Raw genomic sequence first — 27,827 nt, 5'->3', positions numbered from 1 at the left:
TCACTTCCTTCTCCTGTCAGACCGGCTCGGCGGACCGTGAATGGACTGCCGCTACCGTGCGGGGGCTGGGGAAGGTACTGCAATGCAGGCGCACTGAAAGTTTGGGAGAGAAAAAAAATTGCGCATTCTGAGAGGGAATTTAAATGCGTGCCACGGTCTTCCGCAGGGAGATGGAGTGACGCAAGAGATGCTAGGCATCACAGCATACATCCTCAAAGAGTTATGCTCGGAGTGGAGAAGTAAAGACGTGCCTGTCACGTTGCGCCTCATTAACAGGTTAATGACGCTCCTGGGGCACTGAACCGTCGGCAAAGATTAACCTCGTCTCACGGGCGGGGCTGAGATTTGTTATAGACGTTAGGCAAATTATAGGGCAGGGATATGCAGGGACGCAATGTCTACAATTCCCTCTCATTTGCATAATTAGGTGCATCATTATACATTTGTATGCGTCGAGCTATTAATGTGTCATTCATGCATCATCCGTGTTTTTTAACTGCGCCAGGCTATCCGTGGGCTTTTTTGCAAAAAAAGTGCGGCTTTAAACTTCCTCACTGCAATTTTATGGCATTAGGTCATTCGATACAGTCTAAACGAATGTGCTGATAATCATCCGGGTTTGTTAAATGTGCAATTACTGCACCTTTGCTCGTCATTACAGGATGCTTTTTGCCTAACATTGCAAATGAATCCAGAAATGTGCATCAGCACGGTTTTTGTTTCAGGGTGCCGTTTGATTGTAACAATATCTGACGCATCTCAGGCTTGACACACCAGCTCGTCGGTGTATGTTGCTATGGCGCCTTCGGATATGGATTTGTTATGAAGAGGATGTTATGTAGTATGTATGTTGTTATGTAGTATGTCGGGGCCTTCACATGTCCTGAAACACTTGAAACAGCAGTCTCTGGGCGGTAAAGAGCTCGTTTGTAGCCATTGTTGCAGGATGCATTGTTTGTCTATCTCTTCGCGGTAAAAATAGGGATGCTGCATACTTCAAGGCGGAGTATTACATCCGACAAACGAGGACAGTCAACGAAACATTCTCGATATTTCCCTTCCAGTAACTAGAATTTGTTATTCATTTTTTGTTGTTCTCACTCATCTTCCTTCAGCTACTTTCCTCGTTCACAATATTCTTCCTCGCTGCTGACGGTGGCTGAAATTTCCCGAGTCCTTCTCCCACCCGCACCCTCCCCTCCCCACCCCACCCCGCAGGCTCCAGCCAGCCTCGTCGATCCAGCATCGATCGAACCACCGCCGCGCCGCCGCCGCCGCCGACGACGGTACCGACGCCACGCCGGGTCGGTCAGCTGCGGCCGCCGCACCAATGCCGACCATGGCGGCGGCGGCGGCGGTGCGGGCGCTGGCGGTGGTGACCTGCCTCCTCCCCGGCCTGGCCGGAGGGGTGAGCCGGTCCTCCGACTGTCAGGAAGACTTCCTCATCCGCGACGGCACCATCATCCGAACGGTGGACTCGCGCCGGCGTGGAGCCACTTTCCTAAATAACACGGAGGTAACGGAGACGTCACACTGCCTGGAGGCGTGCTGTGACCGAGCGCACTGCAACGCCGCCATCTACGACCAAAAGGTGAGCAATGTGAACGGGTCTTCAACGGTGGGAGGACATTGTTGGGAGATCTGCGCCCAGAGAGTAACTTTTGTAGTGATTTATCGTCATGAAGGGTCAATGAGCTTAGTTCATGGATACCTTCCCGGCTAGTATGTAGCTTACATAGAGGTTACTTTGCATGCCTGAGCACTTGACAATAACAAGCGTCGCAGAAACTTTTTTAACATTAACCCGCGTAGATATTTGTACCTCGATGCGATCTTTTTGTCATACTAAATGCCACTGCTGTTTTGCCGATTTGATTTCTGTTTAACTCGGTGACTGCACCATGGAGCTCATATAGCCCCCTCCCATCTCCCCACCCCACCCCACCCCACACCAAATGGGCTCAGGAGTCCCACGCCGTCAGCGCAGCCCGCTCCCATTGCCGCTGTGCGTGAGTAAATTCACGGCTCACTGAGTCGACACTTCACGAACTCACGACTCACGCGCCTCCGGTCACGGAGAGAGTCAGAGAGAGTCAGGTCAACTCAAATGACCCCGATCGAGTTCTGAGGTGGCGAGGAATCGTTTAGCGACTGCAGAATCGCTATTTGTAGTTATTGGAAAGCGCCGAGGCTGGTGGCTGACTGCTCATGTTTTTTTTTATTGAGCTATTTCTGCAGCATATACACGAGTAAGTGCTTGACAGTCTGCCGTGCACATGCCATCCAAGAAGTCTGATACGATTTTTATGGTTTGCCAGCCTTAGTCCTTACCGCTGCACCGTGACTGTAATCGGGGCTCAAGAGGCTTTGGTGGTTTTTGGTGGGATTGAATGCGGCAGATAAGAAACCAAAGGCTCAGGCCTCAGATGGCTTGATGGAAGGACGGCTGTCCTGAGAGAGGAGAGAGAGAGAGAGAGAGAGAGAGAGAGAGAGAGAGAGAGAGAGAGAGAGAGAGAGAGAGAGAGGGATGGAGAGAGAGAGAGAGAGAGGGAGGGAGGGAGGGAGAGGGAGAGAGGGAGGGAGGGAGGGAGAAGAGTAGATGTGCTTTTTGTGGGGTTGCAGCCAGCGTGGGAAGGTGCCAGTTGTTGGAAGGCACGGGCAGTGACCGTCGCAGAGACAGGGATGGATCAGACGCAGACGCGGAGAACGGCTGGATGGAACGGAACGAAAAACAAAAACGTTGGGAGGTGTGTTCTGATGGAAAAGAGAAACGCAGCGAATGTGATTAAATGAGTTATCGCATGCAGTTTTCCTTATGTGTAACCGTGCGCACAGCAAGCCGTTGCTTGGGGTCTCTAAAAGATATGACCGTGACCGTCCACAACAACAAGGAACGGGTGCATTACTTGTGAAAAAAAAAAAACTACCCTTACCTGCTTTTGACCTCAAGGCTCAACCTTCAAATTGCAACGTCACTACGTCGAAGTAAATGCGGCTGATAATTAAAAGATTTCCCAGATAAAATGCTGCATACAAACCGCTCGATTAGCTTTATGACCCGAAAACGACTGTCAGGCCGAGGACCGTAGTGAGAGTGACCAAATGACTCAGGCGCGACAACATGCCTACAGGAGGAACATATCTTATGCGTTCCTTATGCGCAACCCCACAAGTAAGCAGAAAGCACTTACATGGCTATTTGACGCTTCTGGTTTATGATCTAATAATGTGCCATCTTTCTCACGAATAGCTCCACCAGAAGTCCGTCGTATCTGGATATCAGTTTCGGACTCCGTTCGCGGCAGACCGCTCAAACGTCGCCCCCGGTAATGACCTGTCGCTCACGTGAGCCTCGCTCCCGAGAGGTCGGCGCCGCCGCCAGCGGCTAATGCATTTCAAGGACCTCTGGGAGCGGGAAGGTCAGCACTGTCGCATCATTTCATACAGGTCACACACACGTGCAGTCCCCTGGCCAATGGTCCACCATGCCAGTGACGAATACCAGAGGTCACTGCGCGGTCACCAGTTGAGGTTGGTTAGAGGTCATGGGGTCATCGGAGGTCACCCCCATGCGGTAGCGGCCAGCCAACAGCCGCGCGTCCATCCACGCCGGTCCGACTGGGGACCATGCTGGGCTGTTCCATCAAAGGTCAAAGGTCAACGTGATTGGACGTTGTTGACTGCCCGCGGCCGCGCTGGCTATTTGATACAGGAGGGATGGGACCCTGGCAGGGTCAGAGCACCACCTATGTGGGGGAATGACGGAGGGTCGATGTCTGTTCAGAAGGGTCGAAGGGGCGTTGTTGGCTGGAAAGCAAGGGGCGGCCTGTTGGTTATGGATGTTGAAGAACGAGTTGAAATTTCGGCAGAGTGGTCGACCTGCATTCTGCAATGCCGGAAGCCGGAAGAGTTTCAATCTGGTCAGAGGAACGGTGGTAAACAGCAGTGATTTAATCATATGAGAAGCCTACTTCCCACCACTGACTAACCTGCCCCATTGTGTTCCTCTCTATCTTTCCAGACGGGTAGCTGCTTCCTGTTCGACTGCGGCCCGCCGGACGACTACCGGTGTCTGTTCACCTCTCACACACAGTTTGTGAGCGGCACTCTGCGCGGCAGCCGCGCTCAGTTCGAGCTCACTCAGTGGGGATCGCAGAGCCAGCATGCCGCCGAGCTGCACAACCTCAAGTGGGTGGCCGCAGCGTCCCGGGGGGGGGGGGGGAGGAGGGGAGACGGGAGGCGGAGAAGCTGGTCATGTGTACTTTATCAGACTAAAATGGGATAGCTGGATGAATAATTAGCAAATTCTGGGAGATAACTAGAATAGCTCAAGCTGAGCTCAAGAAGTTTATAAGCTTTGACTTAAAAAAAAATTAGTACCTATATAGGAATAGTGCAGGGCTTGTTTTTAGAATAACTTATCTTTGTTTTGAGTGCAATGAAGTTTCCGGGAATCTGACCGGAGGTTCACTTATGTCTTGAAACATTTAAAAACGAAATTAGCCTTTACGGCATCCTCTCACGTTACGCATCCGCACACTATCCCCTAATTTGAGTGACGCCCGCGCCACCCACCATCAATAAACTAACGCCACGGACTCGCCTCCAGGCACACCGATAAAGCCAGCGCCCAGAAGGGGGACGAACACCAGAAGACCCTGGAGCGACCACTCAAGGAGATTATTCATGCACCGGCCACCTCGCCTAGTCCGGTCACTAAAGGTCAGTGCTGACCCCTATCCCTCCCCCAGCAGGGAAAGTGCTCCCTAACCCAATCTGATAGTGTGCCCCAGAGCTGGCGGAACTCTCAGTGGCCACAGGAACCCTGAACACCAATTACAGCTGGTCGCAGGGCCAGGACAATTTCGGAGAAGGTCGCTGGGATGCTGCCTGGCTCGCTCACGGGGTATATGGACGGCCGCACCGCGGCGGGGCGCTGGACGGACCTCCAGTTATTGAACTCATTCCGGACGCGTCGGCCAGTGCGGCGCTCGTTGTTGGTCGTCTCATATTGGAGCGGGATCGGTTGGATTGGGATGCGATGGGCTTACGGAGACGCGATGGTAGGGCAATGGGGACTGTTGTTTTTTAACCCTCGCCCTGGCAGGGCATTTTTCATAACACGGCCTGGCAGGGGGGGGGGGGGGGTCGATGCGACCGCCCCCCCTCGCGATTGGCTCCTATGGCACCTAGAAACACCAAATTTGGTAGGTAGGTGGGCCCCCTGGAGTTCTCGCCCCTGTGCAAATTTGGTTGCTCTAGGTCAATATTTAGAGGGGTTTTGGGGGGTATAGATGTAAAAATTTCGCTAAAAACAGGTCAAAAGTTTTTCGCTTATAACTTTTGATCTAATTAAGATAGAGCAAAAAGAAAAGCATCAGTGAACTCAGCACGTCAAGGCTCGTCGAATGATATACTTTTTAGCTTTTAGCTTTAAGTGTACTTAAAGTTTTTCTTAAATTTTAAGTAAACTTAAATTAATAAATTAAGTTAAAGTTAACCAAATTGCATCATATCGCATATCATTCGATTCGGCTGATCACCAGGAACACAATGATATCATTTTTTTAAGCTCTAGCAGCATTATGTGCCAAGTTATTGGCAAAAACGTCATTTGACCTCAGTTGACCTCATTTGACCTGACCCATGGATAAGTACACCAAACAAAGAAGCACCAAGTGACCTGCTGTTAAGTACTGTGGTTTCAAAGCACAAAAGTGATAGAACGAAGCGGATATCTCCAGTTTTTTTCCGAATTTAGTATTTTCCCATAGGCTTAACATTACGACGTAATGACCTCTAACTGACCTCAGGTCAGTGACCTCAAAAAACCCGAACTATATGTTATACAAATCGGTGAACTTAGCACATCCTGAAAGTTTGAAGGAAATCAGTGCAAAACTGTGAGTTGGACAGGTGCAAAAAGAAAATTGAAATTTGACCATGACCTTGTACCGTTTTTTCTGACCTGGTGACCTGACCCAAGGTCACCCGGACCTGAAATTTTCAGGTCATATGTAAAAAGGTTGCCCCATAGGCTGTGCCAAATTTGGCGGCGCTGTGCGCCGCCGTTTTTACGCTATCTTCGAAAAACCTTAGGGGGGGTCGCATCGACCCCCCCCTGCCAGGGCGAGGGTTAAAATTATTTTTTTACGGAAGGACTACGGGACGGTAAAAGAAGGAAGTTCTAGCCAGTCAGTGGGCAAGAAGGCAATTTGTTTAATAGGAGGTCGGTTTGTGGAACGACAGAAGGAATTTTGCGGCGTGCAGACGGAGAATTATTAGAGATGATTTTAAAAGATGCTAGGTCCGTAGGCTGGATCGGTGGACGGTATAGAAAGAAATTAAAACAGACCTTCAATTACCCTTACTGCCTTCTGTCTTATGACCATCATTGCTGGGCGTGGAGCGGTCATACTGTGTGAGACGTCAGCAGCAGGACGGCACTCCGACCCGGTCAGTGACCTCTGGAGGTCACGATGGTCCCACGGTGGTCCCACGGTGGTCCGCCGGGACCACTCAGAGGTCACAGCGCCACCACGGTCCCCGTCAATCACACGGGGTCACACGGCTATCACAACGTCTGCCCGGTCCGGGCGATCAGTGGAGCCACTGGGGTCACGGACATCCTCGAGGTTACGATGGGTCAGTGCAGGTCATGGGACCGTCCAGTGGTGGACCAGGGAGCTCCCAGGAGCGGCAGTGGCTCCCGCGGCCGGTCGACGGGCCCAGACCTGACCCCTGCCCTCTGCTGACCGGGGACTGACCGATGGATGCCTCAGTGGTCACCACATGGTCCCAGGGTGACTGGATGGCGGATAGTTACTTCTACCAATTGAGCAAGTGGTAGCCATACTGCCATCGATGCAGACAGATCGATAAGGCCAAGACATGTAGCCTTTACTTTAGGGATTTTACTCAAGCGGCCATGGGATGTGCGTGCCATTAGTCATCTTTCTTTTTCTGAACCTCTCTCTCCCTCTCTCTCTCTCTCTCTCTCCCTCTCTCTTTCTGTCTATGTCTCTCTCCTCCCCTCTCTTAGACATTTCGTCGTTTACCGATACTTTCCCTTTTACCGACAGTGCACTCTGTGAACCAAACCTTCATATGACTCGTCCCCTGCGTCTGCTGTCCCCACGGCTTCCGCTCAGTGGGGAAAACACGTATCATTAGCCACCTCTGTGCTCGTAAACGAAATCACTCCCCGGCACTTTCGCTTCTCTGAGTCGAGTTTAACCACGTGAAAACAATGCTGGACCCGGGGAGGGGAATGACTGGCCGGCGATCACCGGCACCGGACGGGGGTCTGTCGGAGTAGCTCTGAATGGACCGTGATGATCCGATGGGTGGCAGGTGGCAGTCTTCGTTCGCCAATCAGCCCGGTTAGCTCGGCAGGCTGTCCAGTGAGCCAGGGTGTTCGCTGGAGGCCGATTGGATTACGTGACGGCACCGCGCACCATCTGCTGCGTGTACCGGAGTGTGCCCCCGAGGCTCATGTCGCGTTAGTGGGGTGGAGCGGAGTGGTGTCACCAGGCAGGCTTGGGAGCTATTCGCTTCATAGATAGTTGGAACCCTCTTTTTTCGTCCCTTTTGCATTCTTTCATATTTTCTTACAGTTATGCATCATCCCCATTTCTGCTCTTTCTCTCTTCTCTCTTTCTCTCTTTCTCTCTTTCTCTCTCTCTCTCTCTCTCTCTCTCTCTCTCTCTCTCTCTCTCTCTCTCTCTCTCTCTCTCTCTCTTCTCTCTTCTCTCTTTCTCTCTTCTCCTCTCTCCTCTCTCTCTCTCTCTTCTCTTTTCTCTTTTTTCTCTTTCTCTCTTTCTCTCTCTCTCTCTCTCTCTCTCTCTCTCTCTCTCTCTCTCTCTCTCTCTCTCTCTCTCTCTCCCTCTCTCTCAATCTATCCGTCTCTTGTACCTCCTCTCGTTCCTTCCACTCCATCCCCTCCTCTCTCACGTGCTCTTCATTCCCTCTATCCTCTTCCCCACTCAAAGGACGCCGCATAATAAGCTGTCACGCCCTCATCCAAGTTGTTCCGGACCACGTAATTAACAGGGAAACATGCAGACAGTATTCAAAATAGTCTTTTCTGACAAAAGGACAGCATCTCTCTGAATCTCCGATCGCTCATAGTCAGAAAAATCTATCAGGGAATATTAACACACTCCTACGCTGTGACCTTCACCAAAACTAACAAATAGTCATCGAAGGAACGCTTGTGTGACGGTCTTTCTGCCGGTAGGTATCATATAATCGTGCAGTCACGTTTGGTGATAGCTGCTTGTTTTTAGTTCAAGTCTTTCGAAGGTAACCCGTTATCAAATACTCTCCCTCCCTCTCTCTCTCTCTCTCTCTCTCTCTCTCTCTCTCTCTCTCTCTCTCTCTCTCTCTCTCTCTCTCTCTCTCTCTCTCTCTCTCGGTGCCTCTCCTCTCTCCAGCCAAAGCATAGACAGAGGCGGACTGGAGGATAGAGAGCCCCATTGCTATCCCTCGGCCACTGGGGGTGGAACTGATAGCATGGGTGTGTTCACCACTCGAAACAAGGGCCGCAAACGCGCGGAATACATAGTTGGCCGCGTGCTAAATGCATGTGTTCATTGTTTCAGAGATAAAGGGAGCACATGTAATATTCAGCGCGCGGGCGGTGGCCACTTTCGCGGCCGACTACCACTTTGTTGTAGGTCACCGGAGCGAAGTGAAACGGGCACCGCTGATGATAGGAACTAAATTGAGATTTTATTTATGATATGCCTATCAACACTGGCGGCAGTAAAGGTGGTTTGGTTTAGTTTGTGAGGTGGCAGTGAGTGGTGGGTGATGCTGAGGTTTTAGAAAGGACAGGATGTGAAATATGTATGTTTTAAAAGCAAATTGATAGGTGAAACGTAAAAGTAAACAGGATATATCAGAACAGAAAAAGGTGTAATATAATAGGAAAGTGTAAAGGTAAACACAGAATATCGGACATAGGGCATCGGTGCTATATCACATCATATTGAAGAGCGCACTTCAGCGTGCTCCCTTTCAGTTCATCTTTGTCAGTTCATGTCTATTTTCACACTCAGTTGAGAGGAGCTGGTGACAAACGGGTGTGCTGTGCACTGTCGTGACGTTCAGGTCACAGCCTCTGACCGGCTAATGGCACCTCGTGACCGAAATATTGGCGTCCAAACCGCTAACGATCGAGACGAAAAATCACAACGCGAGAAAGTGATACTTATAGGAAGACCATTTACCTAAACAGAAATGCCCTCAAATGATCAGCACCTTCACTCCCTCGTCTAACCATTTGTTGTCATTTGATTGTCATCAAAATATTAGGAAAGAACCTATTTGAATAATTCGAATGAATTTTTGTGTGTTTTCAGTGGCAAAAATGGCTTTCATGATCAGCTTCTTAGCAGTACCTAATATATGAAATTAAACTGAACATCGACTGCATTGATCCATTCGGGAGCCAATGCAAACAAGTGCCAGCTCTTCCAAGAAAGTTTTCTAAAAATTCCTGCACTTTTTTTTTTTTTGTTTTGCGACTGTTACACAAGCCCCGCATCTATCGCTGCTTGCTGCCTGCACGTTCCCTGCTGTTCACATTCACACCGACACGTTGAACAGCCGCCCCTCAGCCGGTCGGCCCGGTCCGCCGGCCACCTGAGACGGACACGATCGGTTCACCCGGCCGGCCCGCTACCGCGCCGTTCGTGACGCTCCGGAGACGAGGCGGCTGGTCGTCAACCGGCTGTGTAAAGGCGAGCTACCATCGGCAAGCGGAGGCCTTAGGGATGGGCCGTTCTCTTTAGTCTATAGATATATGGGCCGTACGAAGGAGTTGAGCTTGAAGGCACATATTTCAATGGATAGGATTTTAATGAGTCGTGAGAGAATATCCAGGTGAAGACACACAAGTTTCGGAAACTATTGCGCTATGAAAACAACCTGCTCTCATAAGCTTGCGGGAAGGGATGACTTACCTGATCTCTTATTATAAAATGAATAACAGATCAGCATGGTGCAACGTTTTGCATCATGCATGCCGGCGCTTTGAAGTTGTAAATGGACTTCGAAACCTTCCATGAAATAGCCGTCTTCCTACGCTGGTTATAACCGATGGTTATTTAATTGCATTAATGCTGGTACTGAGGGCTGAGACATGAGCACTGGGTTATCGCTTCCATCCCGCGTTTAGACTCAGTACTCACCCTGCTAGGGTAGTAGTGGTCCACCACGGGTCCCAGTCCTCCGTCATAGCCAAAGAGGGCTGGTCGACGCAGCTTGGAGGTCATCACTGCAATTCACCTGAAAATAGACACAAAAATTACAACTCAGGCACAGCGATTTTCATTGCAACATGAATCGTCCCCCGAGTAATCTTAGAGAAATCACAAATGCGACCGAATGTATGCACCATGTTTTTTCCGTGTATTTAGATATCATCTAAGCTTGGTGCAGTAAATTATTATGTCGCTTCCCTCCATCGTTCGGTCCACTGCCGTCCTTTCCAGCACTGATAGGTAACGCTTTCCATTTTGTGATACGGTGGTGGATGTGACGGATTGGTCCGCGAGGCTGAGCTAACATTTTGGTACCGTGCTGCGATTGCTTTTTATAGCATTTAACTAAAAGAGAGTGAGTGAGCGATAAAAACGACATCCGCGGAGGGTGATTAACCACTGGGCACTGGAGGTTGAAGATTGGAACAAGACCTTTAAAAGCTTATGACCGTAAAAATAAGTGTTAGCAGCTAATCTCATGCAACACTAAAAATCAATGGTTTTTGTCCTGTGAATATACTCTTGCATAAACAGATGTTAAAAGCTCCAAATGCGAGGAAGTGAAGAAGTTTCAGCAGCAAACAAAGAGGCAATTTTCCAACTTTAGCTTGAATTGTACCTACGCGATCCAATCGCTGAGCCCATGACGGTGAAAAACTATACGGACTACAGTGACATTATCAGTGAACTGTTCAGTGTATTTAATAAGCCACCTCTCGCGCCTTCAAATCTACATATTGTCCGCAGGTGCGGCCTGTTCTCCATATTCCCATCTGGTCCGTCCGTCTCCTGAAGGCCTGTCATACATCACCCCCCCCCCCCCCACGCGTTTCGAGTCGCGCTCCCTGGGCCTCCGCCCACACCGCCCGCGCGCACATCTACCTTCTCAGACAGGTGTAACGTAACCACACGCAATATCCGTATTTGCATCACTACACAACACACAGTACACAGCGTGCGTACATAGATTGGGGTTTGTGTCATACGACACAGGTGCGTAGCTTTACATTCATACAGGGATGCGGAGCCATAGCCGGAGGCACAGGTAGTGCGTCTCACGATACAATATTCTCTGAACTAGAGCTGCCGGAGTTGGCACATTTTCCCGGAAGCCAGAGCAGAGGATGCCGGGATATTTTATTCCAGAGCGGAGCCGTAGTCGGTGCCGGAATCGTCTTAGCTTTTAACGTCTCCTTATCCCTGCTTCAGCCCAGACCCCCTCCTCAGAGGCGTAATCCGACAAACATCACAAGTGTTATTTTCCGGAACAGCATGGTGCAACTCTTTCGACTGATCCTTCTCGGCCGTTTTTCCGTCGGCGCTGCGCCGGTTGAGTGCCACACGGAGGAGGCTGTCGACAGCGGTGGAGGCGCTCCTCGACTCCTGCCGTGCCCTAACGGTGTCGGCGCCGTGCCGTGCCGCCGCGCCGACAGTCCGGGTTCAAAAGAGCGCCTGCTCGACCGCGGCCGGGCGTGAGCTGACGCCGCTGGCGCGCGCCGTTAGCCGCGCGCCAGGAAGCGCGCGCCGCGCACCGAGCGCGCCAAATCGGACGCGCGCTCGTGCGCCTCTGAACTTCCTGGTCGGTGACGGTACCAGGTCGACGGTGGGTGAATCGAGGAAAATGGAACCGGGAAATGAAAAATCGATGTGTAGCTGCGTTTTCATGGTTCAGTGCCCTGTGCCGGTGCATCTGCGTAGCAGGTATTTTGGGTCAGACTTGCGGTATCATCACTTCCGAGTTGCAGCTGTTTTTCAAATATAAAATCCCGAAAACACTGTCATTTAACTTGGGCATCAAATACACGAAGGAAATGGAAACAATCACTTCACCATGCACGTCAAAAAGCATGCCGAGACGCTGTGAGTGTGAATGAATTATTGCTCAAATTCCGACAAATCAATCCCGACCGCGAATCTCCTTCGATCGCGGATTCATCTGTAACTCGAAAGGGATCACTCCTGTTGACTCAAACACGAGCTCAAATATCTCTCGTTCAGAGTCTGCAGCACCACCTAAAGTCAGCCCCGGAACGACTCCTTAAAACTGGGACTGCCCCGTCGTAACTAGCCTGGCCTGGCAACTGTGCACTGTAGCGCGGGTGCCGCGTCCCACGCCGAAGTGGTGTGGTGCGCACCCGGGCCGTGGAGAGACAGTTATGTGGCTGGCGCACGGCATGGAGGCGGTCCAAAGTGCCGACCCAAATAGAGTCTATGGCCGAGACGTTGCTTGTTCTCTTAGCCCAGTGCATTTATCTTGCAGTGGAGCTGAGACGTTGAAGATTGCAGACAACGGAAGCGCGGTGGACGGATAGGGTGGGTGGTGAGGTGGATAGAATGGTGGTTTCTATGTAGGTGATGGACAGTGAGGTTATTGCGGGAGGCTCAGACGTGAGATGATTTGGTGAGCACTCGACAAACCGATGGGCGATGATGAGGAGTGTCTGACAGGTCCGGTGATGTGGCGGTACGACGGAGAGCGCGGTGGATGGCAGACGGCATGCTCCGCGGCAAGGTTACTTTGGGAGCGCGCTGAAGGGCGCAGGGCAGTGGGAGGTGCGCAGCAGGTGCTGTGACCGGGCACCATAGTGCTGAGAACGACAGCCGTGCGTTCCCACCGAGTTGGCGGGCGCGGCTCGGTGGCCGCCCCGCGGGACGAGCTGAGGTCACCGAGCGGTCGTGGCACCGACCCTCAGACAGACAGTTCATACAAAATAGATCAGGCGGAGATGTATGGCGTACGGAAGGAGGATGGCGCGCAGATGGTGGGCGACCTTGTGGTGGGCACAGAGGTGAAGGTGGGCAGAAGTGTAGGGGACAGGTGAACTTAAAGTCGACGCACAGAAATGCAAGAAACGGAATAAACACCGGGCCGAGCAAGGTATTCGTATCGTTCGTATATCCCATAGATTGAGACGAACAAAAACAACGCGAAATGGAGGCGCAAGGACGGTCATCAGCTGTAAGAGTAGATAGACATAAATAGAAGCGAGACAGAAAACTGACACGGGCAGGTGCCATATGAAGAACCGAGACACATGGAGACAGACAAAAATAGACCCAGACATTGGAGCTGCTGACGTGCTGTCACTGTGGTGGTCGCCGCCCAGGGGGCAGGGGGGGGGGGGCCCTGCCCTTCTCCCTGCTCCCTTCCCCAGGACATATCTTCTTATCACTCCGGATGTCATGAGGTCTGTTGATCCTATCACACTCTCCACCCTCCTTGCTCATTTCCAGTGACCTTCAGGCTGACCCTCCCTCCCCTGTCTGTGACCCTCCCTCCTTCCAGCCCCTCCCCTCCAAGAGACGTTATCTTTCTTCCTGCGAATTGACCGGACTCTTTGTTCACCTGTGAGACCTGCCGGCGCGTCTGAGACCATAGCCCGGCCCGCGCCGCCTCCCTTGTCACCACATTCCTCGCCACCTGTGTGTCGCAGTAATTACGTTACAGTTCTTCACCTCAGCTCCGCCCCACCGGTGCCGGCGTGGTTCCCGGGCCATCCGCGCTGCGCTCACGAACCCCGTGCCTGGCGGCGACGGCTCGTTTCCGCTCCAGGGCGTAACAACGTCGTTGGTTCCGCGCGGCAACCCGTGCGCCCTGCCGCGGCGCGGAGCACCGCTCGTGGCGTGGCGGTCGTGGCGCGACTCCGCTCGTGACAAGAAGATCGTGGTACGGTGTTTCGCCCTGTCCTGTGCTTATGTCGATGTTGACAGACTCGGTGCAATGCAGTAGTCGCTACGTTGCGGTCCTTCTTTTGGCATTCTAGGGTAAAGCTGGATGATTTTTTGGCAGCCCATTGCATTAGGAACTTGGCGGTTTCCATATACATCGCTTAGCAGGCGTTTGAGGTATAATTGTTTTGCAAATGATGCGGTCGAAAGGTGCTATTTCTAATCGCTTTGAAATTGAATCTCATTTAGTGACCGATATTTGTTTTTTCTGTGCTTGGCAGATCTGTGCCGGGAAATCCGAATGGGGCATGAATAATACAAATCACGAGCCCTTCGGCGACATCCTAGATGATAGAAGGCCAGTCTATTAGCAGAAAACTGTATCAATGAGGATACAAAGTGCGCTGTTTGTGCCTTTTGGGCTGCCACCCTCCACGCAAGTAGAGTGATTACTTCGCCTTTCTCCTCCCCTCGTATGTCCTTTGCGTCTTTTAAACGATCATCTCGTCTCCACTCGTCACCCTGCGCTTCAGCCAGCGGCCATTGGTCGGGCCACGTCCGCGTTCCGTCTCCGAGCATAAATTGGCCAACGGTTCGCGATACAATACACCTGGCCACGGCGCTGCGAGCCAAGCCAACGCTATCCAGCTGGCGGCGGTGCGAGCCAACCGGACAATCCTCGCGGCTCAGAGCATGAATGGATGCATGGCGAGCGACGACAGATGGTTCGCCACCGAACGCCGGTAGCGACGCGGCGGCACTACCTCTGAAGCCACCGCGGCCGCCGCTGGCGCCGCGCACAGGTTTGCGAAATGCGGCAGCAGGTTGACAAACAGATGTCACGGACCCCGACCGACACAGGCGCCATAGAGAAAAGGACAAAAGGGCGGTAGTGTTTTTGGTGGTGAGGATTTCACTCTGCGGTGGCTTTGTTCGAACGTTTGTTTTGTAGGGGACGGTTAGATACTAGGTCTTACAGATGTCAACAGCAAGCGTTGATAACGTGAAGTCACTGTAGGGAAACTTACGCACTTTGTGTGGCATCATGCTTTTGTTTCACATAGAAACTGAACCGGGACTCCAGCCACGTGAAAGTGATCCGCTGTTGCCGCCTTTCCGGGGCCGTTCAACGAAGCCATATGAGATCCCATCCGGACTGCACTTACGGCTGAAGGGTGAGACGAAACGGATTTACGCCGGAGATGACGAAACCTGTTCATAATTTATCATCAAAGTTGCATCTACCATCATTTATCATTTTAGCCCAAGTTCAGCTATGCAATTATGCAAGACGATACCAGATGGTGGCGTTGGATCGATTTAATCGACAGTGAAAACCGAGCTCCACAATCCGCTGCTGAATACAATACTCCGCACTTCAACCTAAACGCTTTAGTCTCACCGTGGCACCGCGCACTAGCCAGAAACCTCAATGAGTGGCACAGCGATTCTCCCTATCTTATCGACAGCTTATTGCACAAAAGTGGAAAGGTGGCCAACTTTTTTAAAGCCCTATCTTTTCGTGTCCTTCCTCTTTTCTTCGTTTCTCGTTTTACTCTTCTCATTAGCATAAGAGTATGTAAAATGGTGAGCAATATCCGGCCTCCTCCTGCTCCATATATCCCTGACTCCCTCCACTCTGCCCCTCCTCCCTCCCTCTTCCCTCCTCTGCCTTCCCACGGCTCTGAGGAGAGCTGACTAAACTGGCGTCATGGTGGTACTCTCCGCGCCTGAATACGGCCCCGATACACCTGGTCGCCCTCAGCAGACCTACATCAACGCGTGACTTGGCGCATCCAGATCAGCACCGACCAATGCGCGTTTCACACGACCCTGACTGGGACGGTTTCATGCATGATGTGCGCATTTATCGGATGGCTTCTAAAGACGATCGATAGAATTGGGTGGTGAATCGATGAAACGAAGGAAAATGACAAACTGCATATACAGAATGACGCATTTTTGACTGACGAATGATCCTGTTCATCTTTCTGTTAAATGTTAAGAAGATCTTCAATGTGATTCCAATATGGTGATTTTTCGTCACTAAATTTGTAATTAAGACCATCAAAAAATGTGTAAATTAAAATGAAGTAAAAATCCCGATATCAATTTTAAATCAGTAGCATTATGTATGTGGTGACCATTCTGTCCATTACAGAGGCGGATCCAGCTCAGAGTTTTTTTTTTTTGGGGGGGGGGGGCAAACCATAACAATTTATCGATTCTTTCCATGCATCGTCCATAGGCGTAATGTTAAAATCATGCCGTTTGGCGGGCAAATGCCCATTTTGCCCCCCCCCCCTGGATCCGCCACTGGTCCATTAGACTATACATTCCCGTTATAAAAAACGAAATTCAACGCTTCAGACTTTTTTGCAACATAGGTAGGTAACGGTGATGAATTGAATGTCGCGGCTTTTATGTCAAGCTACTGGATTGATGGCAGTTTTAGGGCCTTGGATCGATGTTTCACGGTGGTTGGACGATATACGATATATTATCATAGCAACAAATCAACCTTCACCACCTAAATATAGTCCGGCAAAGCTAAAAAGGAACGAAGTTAAAACATTTCAGTCACTTTACCCGTGTTTTGATCATAACTAGCAAAAGTATATATTCTGTCTGGAAAGCCATAACGGATATGTTGTGCGATATGCTGGAGGCAATATAAAGGCACATATTTCAATTGCGGTTGCGCTCTAAATCCGTTCTTTCTTTAGGCTTGCCAGACTATTGTGATTTTTTTAACGCTCTTTGCTTTCTGCTCTATCTCACTCAAATCCCGTCTGCACCTAAATCTGTGCTACATTTTACGCGTCAGTTGCATCGTCCGTGCACTGACCCTACTTATGAATGGCTTTATTTCTTTATTACATGTGTCCGTTGTACGGGTACAATAAAAATTAAAAAGTGCGTATGCATAAACCATCAAAATGTAAGAATGACAGCCGCTTTTGTCTAGAGTAGTCCTTGCACCAAAAATATAATATGACATTTATGCACGGCTCGCCTTATCACTGTGATCATTGCACGCACTCTACGCGTGATAATTAAATTTTACTAAATTTAAATTTACAATGTAGATATCCGTCTTGACAAATCGTGACAGTTATTTCTTGTCTTGCACATCAACAATGAAGACACTTCGGACCGCTACCTTTATCAACAAACGTAAATATTGAAATGCTGGCAATCGTAGGAAAATATAATTTTAGAAACAAGTTTTTATGAGCAATTATTGTAAACCCTTTACTTGCTTTTACTACATTTATAGGTAAATAATCTCAAATGTTTCCTTTTTTAAGGAACCCAAAAGGGTTTTGGCAATAAGTTGACATTGAAAACTGAAGGATCTATAAGCAATCGAACTGCTTAGATAGCTGTGTAAGCACCAGCTATATTGATTTGCTTTTAGGGTTAGCATAGCATAGATAGCTGTATTTAATGCAGCACACGAGTGCTAACCAAACGATGTGGGATTTACTTCTATGAGTCTACGAGTATATTTTCAACTCGCTTTATCGTGTTCTTACTATCTAGTAAAGCAGTTGGTGATTGTTTCGATGTAATTCATTTTATCTTTGATTCGGATCGGACCTCAGGTAACAATCCAACGTGCTTTGAAGTATCTCTTATACGACCCTATAATAAGGAATGTTAATTGAAACGAGACCTTCAGCCTGACATTTTCCACATTTCATGACCTCTACCTCTTCATTCATGTGGTCGGTATGCAAAACGATGCCTTATGCAAAACGGCCGGTATGCAAACATCCATGTTCAAGTAACAATATAAAGAACATATGAGATCACAATGCATAATACGCACGTTGATGCTTTGGGCGGCGAGCTCAACACTCAACAGTCAGCACGTACAACGTCCAACGAGGCTGCCTACCTGGTGTCATGGGCCAGTAGATCCTTTAGTTGACGCACCACCTCTTCCTTCCCTGTGTAACGCTCTCACCAAAGTATGGCCCGCGTTCGAACGCTAGGTGGAATCGGGGGGAAGGCAAGTCAAGTCAGGTTAGGTAAAGTCAGTCAAGTTAGGTTTGATTAGAGCCGGGATTGAAGTTGTAGTTTACAGAGCAAGGTCAGGTCGAGCCTGTCAGGGCCTGGTCAGGGAGAGTTGGGGTAGGTCAGGTCAGACAGGGCTGGGATAAGGTCTGGTCGTGCAGGGTCAGGTCAGGGAGGGTCGGGACAGGGCAAAGTCGGGCCGGTCCGGGTCAGGTCAGAGAGGATCCAGGCTGGTTTAGGTAAGGTCGGGCAGGGTCGGGGCTGGTTTAGGTCAGTTCCGGCAGGGTCGGGTCGGGTCGGGTCCGGCAGGGTCGGGAGTCACACCTGCGCACTGTCGAGCGCCGCGCGGTCTGGCGAGAAAGAGCCGCGCACCGGCCGCCGCCGCGCCGCCCCGGTCGCGTGTGACGTCACATGTGTGACGTCACACAGGCTGCTGTGATACAGTTGGCTGTGGGCGGGTTGATTGTGGGCGGTACCGAGGAGTGGTGCCTGCGAACTGCGAGTATCTGGTTACGGATTTGATGAAGTTAAGGTGAATAACCTTCTGCACAAAGCAATGGTCGTGTAGGAAGCGTAAAGGGCTTTGTTCAGTTTGCAAACGGAGGTCATTCTGTTAAATGTTGGTAAAAAATATTTGGAGGGGATTCCATCACTGGCGGATCCAGCGGGGTTTTTGGAGGAGAAAGACCTCCTCCCAGCGCCCGAACTCGATGAAAATTTATCGTTCTTTATAGAAGGAACTCTTAACAACTCTCATTAGGAAAAGTGTTACTGTATATAAAATACACAGCAGTGCATGTGAAATAAAAATTCAAGTAGTTTTTTGGAATTTGCAGAAAATGTTTGGAGGTTAATGGTTATGCCCCCGCAACTCAGAGACTGACTGTCTGGATTCGCCTATTGGTCCCATAAATTTGGTTTAGTCCGGGAACTCACGTTTCTTTTCAATAGAATAACACCGTCTTAACCCTCGCACGACCAGGCCATTTCTCATAACACGAACGACCAGGGGGGGGGGGGTTGTTACGACCCCCCCCCTGGCGTTTCGAAACGGAAGGTCGTAGAGCTTAGCGGAAAAAACCAACGGTTTGCTCTCAACGAGATCTCGCGATTGGTGGTATATTTTTTGGTCCTAGGTCAACATTTGACCTACTTATGACCGGTCAAAGGTCAAATTTTCCGAAAAAATCAAACTTTTTCAACTTTGCGCAACGATTGCGGCAAAACGGTGAGAGATATTAACTTCAAACCTTCAACAACGTATTCCCCACTCAATTCTGCATCATATATGGTGTTTTTGGTGTATTTACCCTATAAAAGTAAGAGGCCTATTGCTGATGAGTGATATGGTGTCACATCACCCTCCGGTGTTTGTCCCGATTCGTCGGCTGTTGACCACTGCTCCGCTATAAATACTGTAGGTAACGACTCAGAAAAGTGTATTTCCAACTTCCAACAATCAATTCACAGCAAACGATGTATCACATATCATCACATATGAAACTCGGGACTCGGTACACACTTCGTGAAAATCCGGCCGGAGGCTGTACCTCTTATGACGTCATAACTCCGTGACCTGACCTGACCCGGTCAATTTTCTTGCACCACACGATAGCCAATGCTTGCCCCAACATGCATGGGAAGTTTCATCATGATCCATCAAACAATGTGGGTATCACCGGCAGAAAACCTAGGGATTCGGCGCACACGTTTGGTAACTGTCGGCCGGAGGCTCTACCTCTTATGACGTCATAACTCCGTGACCTGACATGACCCGATCAATTTTTTTTCGGCAAAAGATGCGCAAAGGTTGCCCCAGAGGGTATTGAAAATTTCAGCCCGCTACGACAAGCCGTTTAGCGTGCACTTCGAAAAAAACCTCAGGGGGGGGTTGATACAACCCCCCCTAGGCGTTCTAGGGTTAACGAATTGCTGATAACATATTGAACATAAACATTCGGTTGTATATCTCTTTGTGTAAAAAACCGCGAAGGCATGAAATAATTTAGTTCTCTCTCCTCTCCGCCTCTCTCTCTCTCTCTCTCTCTCTCTCTCTCTCTCTCTCTCTCTCTCTCTCTCTCTCTCTCTCTCTCTCTCTCTCTCTCTCTCTCTCTCTCTCTCTCTCTCTCTCTCTCTAATCGTCCCACCATGCCCAGTGACTATAAAATTTCAATCAAGCCCATGAGACTTGACGGCAACCTGAAAAAAGGCATTGGACCATACAGCTCCTGACGATGCAAATTCGTTTTTCTGACAACGTGCGAGTATGTAGATAGCGCTGGGAGCATTGGCGCTCTGAAACGGATAGGCATGAAGTAAAATGTTACCAGAGTGAACAAAACACATCCGAAAGCGATGCATGACGCGCTGGCCTCTGACGGGGCACGCAGGACCTTGCCTCTGTGTCCCCCGCCCGCGCGCAGTGTCCCATTTCCAGCCGCAGTACAAAGGCTGCCGCCACTGTCCAGCCCTGTCACGATGACCTTGCGCTGGGGTCACTCACGCCGTCACGCGGCCGACGGGTCACGCGCCGTCACACTGTCAGCACGCGCCGCGTGACGACCAATCAGCGCCGCGGCCGCGCCGTGACGTCACCGTGCGCCGCGATTGTGTCCTGATGCGCCGCGTCCTGCGCCACAATGGCCACTGCGGCGGTTCGAGTGCGTTTCGTCAGAGGCCGGCTGGCGTGCTGCTGGGAGCGTGGTTTTTATTTCCGTTTGAACCGCCATGATTTGACAGGCAATGGGCGGAGGGGAGAAAGGCTTTGATAGGGGCCGGTAAGGAGGTCATTTGAATGCTGTCCGCAAAAAGGACATTATTGCAGACCGGCTACCCGGCTGATGAGCTGACTCTATATGAGATTCATTGATCGTTCGCGTTATAGTTCGGGAATATGTAGATTGGCTTCAGAATCTGGCCAAAGAATGATACGTTGTGCTGAACGTGCATATTGATAAGGCACGTTTTAAAACTAAAACTTCAAGAGAAATAAGCAGCTCATGTTGATTCTGACACACCTAAAATATGCATTGGATACAATGCTTACAATTTTGGCTCCTGTCCGCGAGCCAGGAGTAGGCACTAAACAAAGTTAGTGCCTAACTGCCTATTCACGGCATGTTTCACTTATACCTAGATCTCTGAACAGTTGAACTTTATCACTACATCCGGTACAGACAATTGTCCGCCGTTGGCTGGATATGTTTCCAAACAGCCCCGATAAATCTGTTACATGCTCGTGTCTGTCCTGACCTCTCGCTTTGTTCTGGCCTGGGCTAAGTGCCGGCTTTTCGTGGAATGCATAGCCTATCTTACCCTGCTCAGTTTAGCTTAGCCTCTTACCTTGTCTGACCTGCCTGTTATTTTCAGTACCGACTTCGAGGCCTCGGGGAACCCTGTACGACTATTTCCCGCTCACTACTTGTGTTCGACTCTTGAGTAACGACTCACCGACTTTCCCGTTTTGTCCGTTTCAGCGTCCACTCCGCGGTGCAAGCGGTTCGAGTTTGAATGCCACACCGGCGAGTGTTTGGCCATCTATAACGCCTGTGACGGTATCCCGCAGTGTCAGGACGGCAGTGATGAGGCCGCCGAGCTCAACTGCCCTGACCGTGAGCACTGGACATCGCATTGTCATTTGTTCGCTCATTCATTCATTCATTCATTCATTCATTCATTCATTCATTCATTCATTCATTCATTCATTCATTCATTCATTCATTCATTCATTCATTCATTCATTCATTCATTCATTCGTTCGTTCGTTCGTTCGTTCGTTCGTTCGTTCGTTCGTTCGTTCGTTCGTTCGTTCATGCATTCGTTCGTCCGTTCGTTCGTTTATTCGTCCGTTCGTTCGTTCGTTCGTTCGTTCGTTCGTTCGTTCGTTCGTTCGTTCGTTCGTTCGTTCGTCCATTCATTCATTCATTCATTCGTTCGTTCGTTCGTTCGTTCGTTCGTTCGTTCGTTTGTTCGTTTTTTCGTTCGTCCATTCATTCATTCATTCATTCATTCATTCATTCATTCATTCATTCATTCATTCATTCATACGTACATACCTACATGCATTTGTTCACTCGCACATTCATTTGTTCGTTCGTTCATTCAATAATACGTCTGTTCATTCATTTGTCATTCATTTAGCTTAAAAAGCTCCGCTCAACGTAACTTCTCCATCTTACCGTCATAGAATTGGAAACTCACGCATGTATGTATGTATGTATTTACGATCATGGGCGATCCACACATGGCGTGGCGATTACTGCCCATGTATGTACATTTGTAAAGCTTGTTAAATATAATGCTGAACAGTGGAACTATAACGCTCTCATGGCTAATACCTATAGGCGCTCTAATGGCTAATACAGTCAAGCGAAAACAACTTCACCGTTGGGCATAGAGCAATGATCACTGATTACAAGATCCAGGTAAAGAGAGTATCCTGGAGTTAGGAAGCAAAACGTGTGAATAGGTACGGAACAAAGTACGAATTGCAGGACACCTGTACCGAGTGCGGAACCTTTGGCACGGAGCTCAGCATTGAGCTGTTCCGGGAATGCTTGAACCTGTCGAGAGCGTCGTACTCGTGTCGTATATCGTGTCGAGAGCGGCTGCTGCTTGAGTTACTTCCGTCCCTTGAGGTGCTACAATATGACCTTATATCGATACGTGTGGCGTAGACTGGAAATGGTAGACTGATTGTGCCAATAACATTTTATCAATGGTTCAAAATCAAATCTAGCCTCAACGCTATGATTCGCAAAGGTGTTTCGTCAGTTCCGATATTTTCCCACAGCTTCAAAGACGGACAATTTGGAGGTGACCGAACGCCCTCCAGCGGAGACCACCAGCAACAAAGACTCTGCTCGTCGTCTCCAGGCAGCGCCACCTCCGAGAGTGCCCCCAGAGCCGGCCAGGCAGCCCACTGATGACACAGGTAATCCTCCGACCTGGAACTCGGTAACCATACATAGAAGATGCACATACGGTACCGGCCTCAGCCCTCATCGAAAGTTTATGAGCGTCAGTGTCTAGTGATCCTATCGGCATGAGCTGTGCTTTCTGGTCATTTGACGACTGCCATTTGGCCAACATCACAAATGAGCGTCTAACCCAGTCACGTTCATTTGTGCATATTACGACATTGGTTGACACCTGACCAGATTGCCCCGACTGTCACCCCCAGAGTCGAGCTGGGACCGGCCTCGTTACAATCAGGGCTACTCGGAGCCGCTACCACCGGGCGACATCTTCAACCACCGCCAGCAGGGTCTACTGACGGGCCTTAGCCACTTCCCGGCGGCTGCGGGCTCCAGTCGGCAGCACCACAGCATTCAGCCGCCACCGCCCCCGCCGCCAGTCAGGTCAGCAAGGCGGAGGGGATAAGGGTGAAGGACAGGTGAGCAGCGTTTGAGGGCAGAGCAGGGCGGACGGAAAAGGGAGGAGGTCAGGGCGGGCCGACAGGGAATAAAAAATGAACAGTCGGTCGAACAGTCGAATGTTTGAATAATACCAATGATTTACAATGTGTGCCTCCAGTGGCATCCTGAATGACTGTTTTATTTGTAAATCAACGTGAATAGTTGTTTTTGTTTTTTGTTTTGTTGGGTTAGGCCCTTTCGGTCCAATGAGACCATTTCAGAGCCAGGAGGATGATAGGATATAGGGGGAGACATTGGTCTGGGCAGGCACCCTAGTGAGTCGCCGGGGCTGAGCCCGTCCAGAGGACAGGCCACCCAGCCCCAAGGCACTCACTGCACCCGGCTACGGGGTGCGCTCCCTTGGGAGCAGCGGTGCCGCTCCAAGGGAGCAGCCCGCATGGGATTAAATTGCCTGTCCAGCCCGGAGGGAGGTTGCGGCGTGGAGGAGAAGGATTTCAGTATCCTGAGGATAGAAGCACGGAACGGTGTGAATAGTTGTGCGGAGCCCACCGCTTACCTCGGCCTCCCTCCACTCTCAGTTACCCTCAGTACGAGAAGCCTTCATCGGTGTACCAGCCGCCGTCCGTATTCTACGACGACCTCTACCAGAACTGGGCGGGTAGACTGCCACCCAGTGGCTACCCGTACGACACTCTACCGCGCTACGACCCAATCGCCCTGCAGCCACAGAGGTCACCGTACGACCAGTCGCTCCCACTGCCACCTGGCGGGCCGCAGAGCAAGCTCAGTCAGGTGGCGCCACCGGCTGACTGGCCCGACCAGCAACCCGGCAGGGAAATGGTGAGAAAATACAAAATTGCTGTTCTTCAGTTTGTGCATGTCAGAGCACTGGATAATTTTTCGTCTTAATAACTATCCGTTTTCAGAAAGTGCACTGGAAGCAGGGATACCGATAACCGAATTCGTAAATTGCTATGGGAACCATACCGCTATCTTATAAATTTATCCATAGATGACGCAAACATCGAGCGCCTGATGTTATGCTGTACCGCAATACCCATCGTACTTATACCGCCGCCAATAGATGGCGGTAATGGTATACGCCTGGTGTGATGCTGTGCCGCAAGACATGTATGAGCATTTGACGCTGATTTGGACTGACCAACGAACCAGCGAGCGAATATTTTGACATGCTTTACGTGTTAAAGGGATGAAACAAATTGAACTATTCAAAAGGCACTCTCTAACAGGCCAGTGTAGCTTTTCCAACACACTTCTATGCGCATAATCCATCGCCGATGTTTGCTGTTGCCGTTCACAGGCCAATCCCGCCGTCCGGCCGGTGCCGGGGCTGCCTCCGTCCCGGGAGGACCGTCCTCTGACCGTGGACCGGCGGCCCACCCCGCAGCAGACGCCCGACAAACAGAAACCGGCAGCCGGGCCGGCGCCGGCGGCCGGCGGGGCTGCCCAGAACGGTACAGGTCAGCAGCCGACGGAGCCGCCGGGTGAGTAGTTATAGATGGGCGAGTCAAGAGGCTGGGGCGAGTGTGTGAAAGACAGTGCCTATCGGCGATTTTGAGATGGAGATGGGTATAACTAATGGAGATTTGAGGAGCTACTAGCATTGACAGGCTACTTGAACAGGTATTTTTATACACTAGCTCTGGTGCTCTTGGTTTTTAATGTTACAGTGGTTTTAATGTGAAAAGTAATTTCTCCTGCCGAATCTCACCAGAAAATGGACATATCAAAGTTCAATCCTACACAACCAAGAGGATGCTGCTGCCTATGCCCAACCCGTATTAATATTGTCTCCCCTTCCCTGTCCCTCCATGACCGTGACCCGCCTTCCCTGTAACCATTAGCGGAGGCGACGACCGCGGAGGTGACGGTGGCCCCGTCTGCCAGCGCGCCGCCTCCCTCCCCGGCCGTGGAGGAGGTGGAGTTTAGTCTGAGCGAACTCCGCTCCCAGGCGGCGCTCCAATCGTCCGAGTCGCAGGGAGCCGCCATCGTGCTCACACTGGGTGAGTTATAAAGTGATTGTACGGGTCCTAAGGAGAACCGAGAAATAAGTGCTCTCGGTAGAGTGCGGACTGTGCGGAATATGAAATCTGGCTTATTCTGAGGTAGTGTAGGGCTCTCATCAATCATCATAATGAATGAGCTGCCAAAAGGCTTCCTTTTAGGGCAGCATTCTACCGCCCAAAACATTTCAGCCAGATATCTGTATCACAAACCTTTTTGTTCTTCCCATTCTCACCTCATTTTTTCAGACCCGTTCCGATTGTGGCTAGTCAGTCCCCTCTGCCACAGCCTACCGCCATCTGACCTCAACTCCCCATCTCTCCCCCCAGGAGTGCTTCTGAGCGCCATTCTGGTGGTCCTGGCACTGTGTAGAACTCAGTGCGCTCGGCGGCGGGGCCGGCGGGGCGACAGACCGGGCCTGGCGCACGACGCAGACTACCTGGTCAACGGTATGTATCTCTGAGATGGAGCGAGGGGGAAGAGGAACCTATCGAGGAGAGACAGCGCGCTCTTCTGAGGAGAGGAGAGACAGGTCATGGGAGCGGGGACAGCGAATACCTCGCCTGCCTGTTGGAAGAGGGTGGAGGATGCATGTGCCTCTGGGGAGAGCGGGCTACTGCTCTGAGAAGGAAAACGATTGCTAGTGATACGGAATAAACGCCCCTGAGGAAGGTAAGACGGCCAGAGTCGACGCCAGGCTGGTCCATGTGTATTTGTATACAGAAGCAGAAAGCAGACGCGTAATGATGTGATGCGATACCAGCCTACGCTTCAGTAGGAAAGAGTAAACCTGTTGACTGCGTCGACCCCCCACCGCTGGCTTCGGGCGATACTGGTCTAAACAGGGACGGATAGGAAGCGAATGTCCCCACACAAGTTTGCATGGAGGCTACAGGAGATGAGGGCAAACGTGAGGGGCGAATGGCCCCGCGGTATTATTTTGTATATCAGGCAATGTTAATGTCGTGCAATTAACGATTGTGAATGCAGGGTAATAATGTAAACGGAAGTTGTGAAACCACGGCTCTTGCAGAGTCACATTGTAATTCATTCGCCACGGTAACGATTTTGAGACACGTCTCTTTTTAAAAGAGTTAATTATATACGAGTTTCGTGTGACATTGTATGCGTTGTCTTGCACAACTATCACTTCGAGCTTTGAGTCGTGCGTCCTCATCTAATATCTAAGCATAGCTATTAGCTATCAATTTGGAAAACAATTTGCTAATTTGCTAGATAGTTAAATATCCCTTCGTCTTTTGCACTTCTGAGTGATGTCCGAGTAATGCAAGTGTGCGTTTTCCTGATGCGATATACATTCTCGCTAGATATGTGAATACTAGCCGACCTATTCTGGGTGTTGTGGTGATTTTGTGGATGTCATACATTGTGTACTGTGTTGTGTATTGCTACATGATTTGTGGGGTGATTCGTGTGTTACATAAGCTGATGGAAGCGCCCACGCTAAAAATATCTGAAGTGCGTTTGTGTAATGAATGGTGTTCTGAACGATCGTATCAGGGAATAAATGAAACTTTTCATAAAGTTTTGTTTCTCAAAGTTTAAAGATATGAAATGTAGGTGACCTAGTAATGGCAGTGGAGAATATACTCGTATGACCGGGACGTTTGCCATTTTTACGCACTTGTTTTTTGACAAGTGTTCACTGTCAATGCTGTGCGGTGCTGGCAAATTGTGAACATATTTAACGAGCAAGCGGCGAGCGAGTCAATGTGTAGTTTAGCGGGAAAATCTCAGTACGAGCGGCCCGGTCCGTCCCGGCGCCGGCCTCCGCCGCCTGCGCCGCTCGTTCCAGCCGACAGCCGCGTCCAGCAGGTCCACCAGACTCATGAGCGAGTAGCCGAGCAGGAGGCCGAAGGCGCCGCCCAGGTCGGACAGCAGGTCCACCAGCTCGTAGGCCAGCCGCTGCCGCACCGACAGACGCTCCGGGCTGAAGCGCAGCTGGATGTCCACCGTGGGACCTGGAGAATGAATGGAAGAACATGAGGGATGGAGAAAGCGGCATGTGAAGAGACGCTGAGCACTAAGTTGATTAGACGCGACTTCAAAACGACGATTTCGGGTAGATCCACGTCTGAGTACCCTCGTGCATATAACGACAGAGGACAAAGAACGAATGAGCATGCTTTGCAAAAACGCATCCCTAACCATCGCAATTTCAACCAGCGTACCAGTTCTGTGACATTTTATATCCACTAGAAGTAGATATTCCCGTTCGAAGCGCACGCCGTGACTCACTGAGGCCGACGCCGGTCATGGCCGGATGCTCCATCACTGTGATGAGTTGGGTCCGGCAGGGCCGCAGGCAGTGGCCACAGTCGGGCCGCGCCCGCTGCCAGGCTCGGACAGCCGCCTCGTACTCGGTCCGGGAGACGCAGGCCAGCAGACCGCCACCGCTGGTCGCCCCCCACTGGACGCTGCAGTTGGACTCGGTGAAGGCCGC

At 50.6% G+C, this 27,827-nt stretch overlaps 3 protein-coding genes across 3 annotated transcripts in view; 1 reads left to right on the top strand and 2 right to left on the bottom strand.

Annotated features, from left to right (window-relative positions):
- LOC122391709 overlaps positions 1-18,326 on the bottom strand; it is a 33,106-nt gene extending 14,780 nt beyond the window's left edge. The window contains exons 1-2 of the mRNA XM_043385903.1: positions 17,842-18,326; positions 10,197-10,293 (exon numbers count right to left, since the gene is read on the bottom strand). Coding sequence (XP_043241838.1) covers positions 10,197-10,280 — 84 coding nt within the window. The 5' untranslated portion in view covers positions 10,281-10,293; positions 17,842-18,326. The remainder of the gene's footprint in view (positions 1-10,196; positions 10,294-17,841) is intronic.
- On the top strand, positions 1,225-26,875 carry LOC122391708 (proline-rich receptor-like protein kinase PERK10). The gene is made up of 10 exons (XM_043385902.1): positions 1,225-1,591; positions 4,022-4,188; positions 4,610-4,722; positions 21,437-21,571; positions 22,753-22,893; positions 23,143-23,320; positions 23,917-24,178; positions 24,660-24,843; positions 25,204-25,362; positions 25,693-26,875. Exons 1-10 carry the CDS (start codon positions 1,331-1,333, stop codon positions 25,824-25,826), a joined length of 1,734 nt encoding a protein of 577 aa, XP_043241837.1. The 5' UTR covers positions 1,225-1,330; the 3' UTR covers positions 25,827-26,875.
- A 211-nt stretch (positions 26,876-27,086) lies between these two features.
- Positions 27,087-27,662, bottom strand: LOC122391707 (acid-sensing ion channel 3-like). Its single transcript, XM_043385901.1, has 2 exons — positions 27,623-27,662; positions 27,087-27,345 (listed from the first exon to the last, which is right to left on the bottom strand). Exons 1-2 carry the CDS (start codon positions 27,654-27,656, stop codon positions 27,104-27,106), a joined length of 276 nt encoding a protein of 91 aa, XP_043241836.1. The 5' UTR covers positions 27,657-27,662; the 3' UTR covers positions 27,087-27,103.
- Between the last annotated feature and the right edge of the window lie 165 nt (positions 27,663-27,827).

This window comes from Amphibalanus amphitrite, unplaced genomic scaffold (assembly GCF_019059575.1).
Source record: "Amphibalanus amphitrite isolate SeventyFive unplaced genomic scaffold, NRLGWU_Aamphi_draft 000450F_arrow, whole genome shotgun sequence".
In the NCBI taxonomy this organism is placed as follows: domain Eukaryota; kingdom Metazoa; phylum Arthropoda; class Thecostraca; order Balanomorpha; family Balanidae; genus Amphibalanus; species Amphibalanus amphitrite.
The sequence above is the reverse complement of the archived record's forward strand: the minus strand, read 5'-3'. Positions and strand labels throughout refer to the sequence as shown.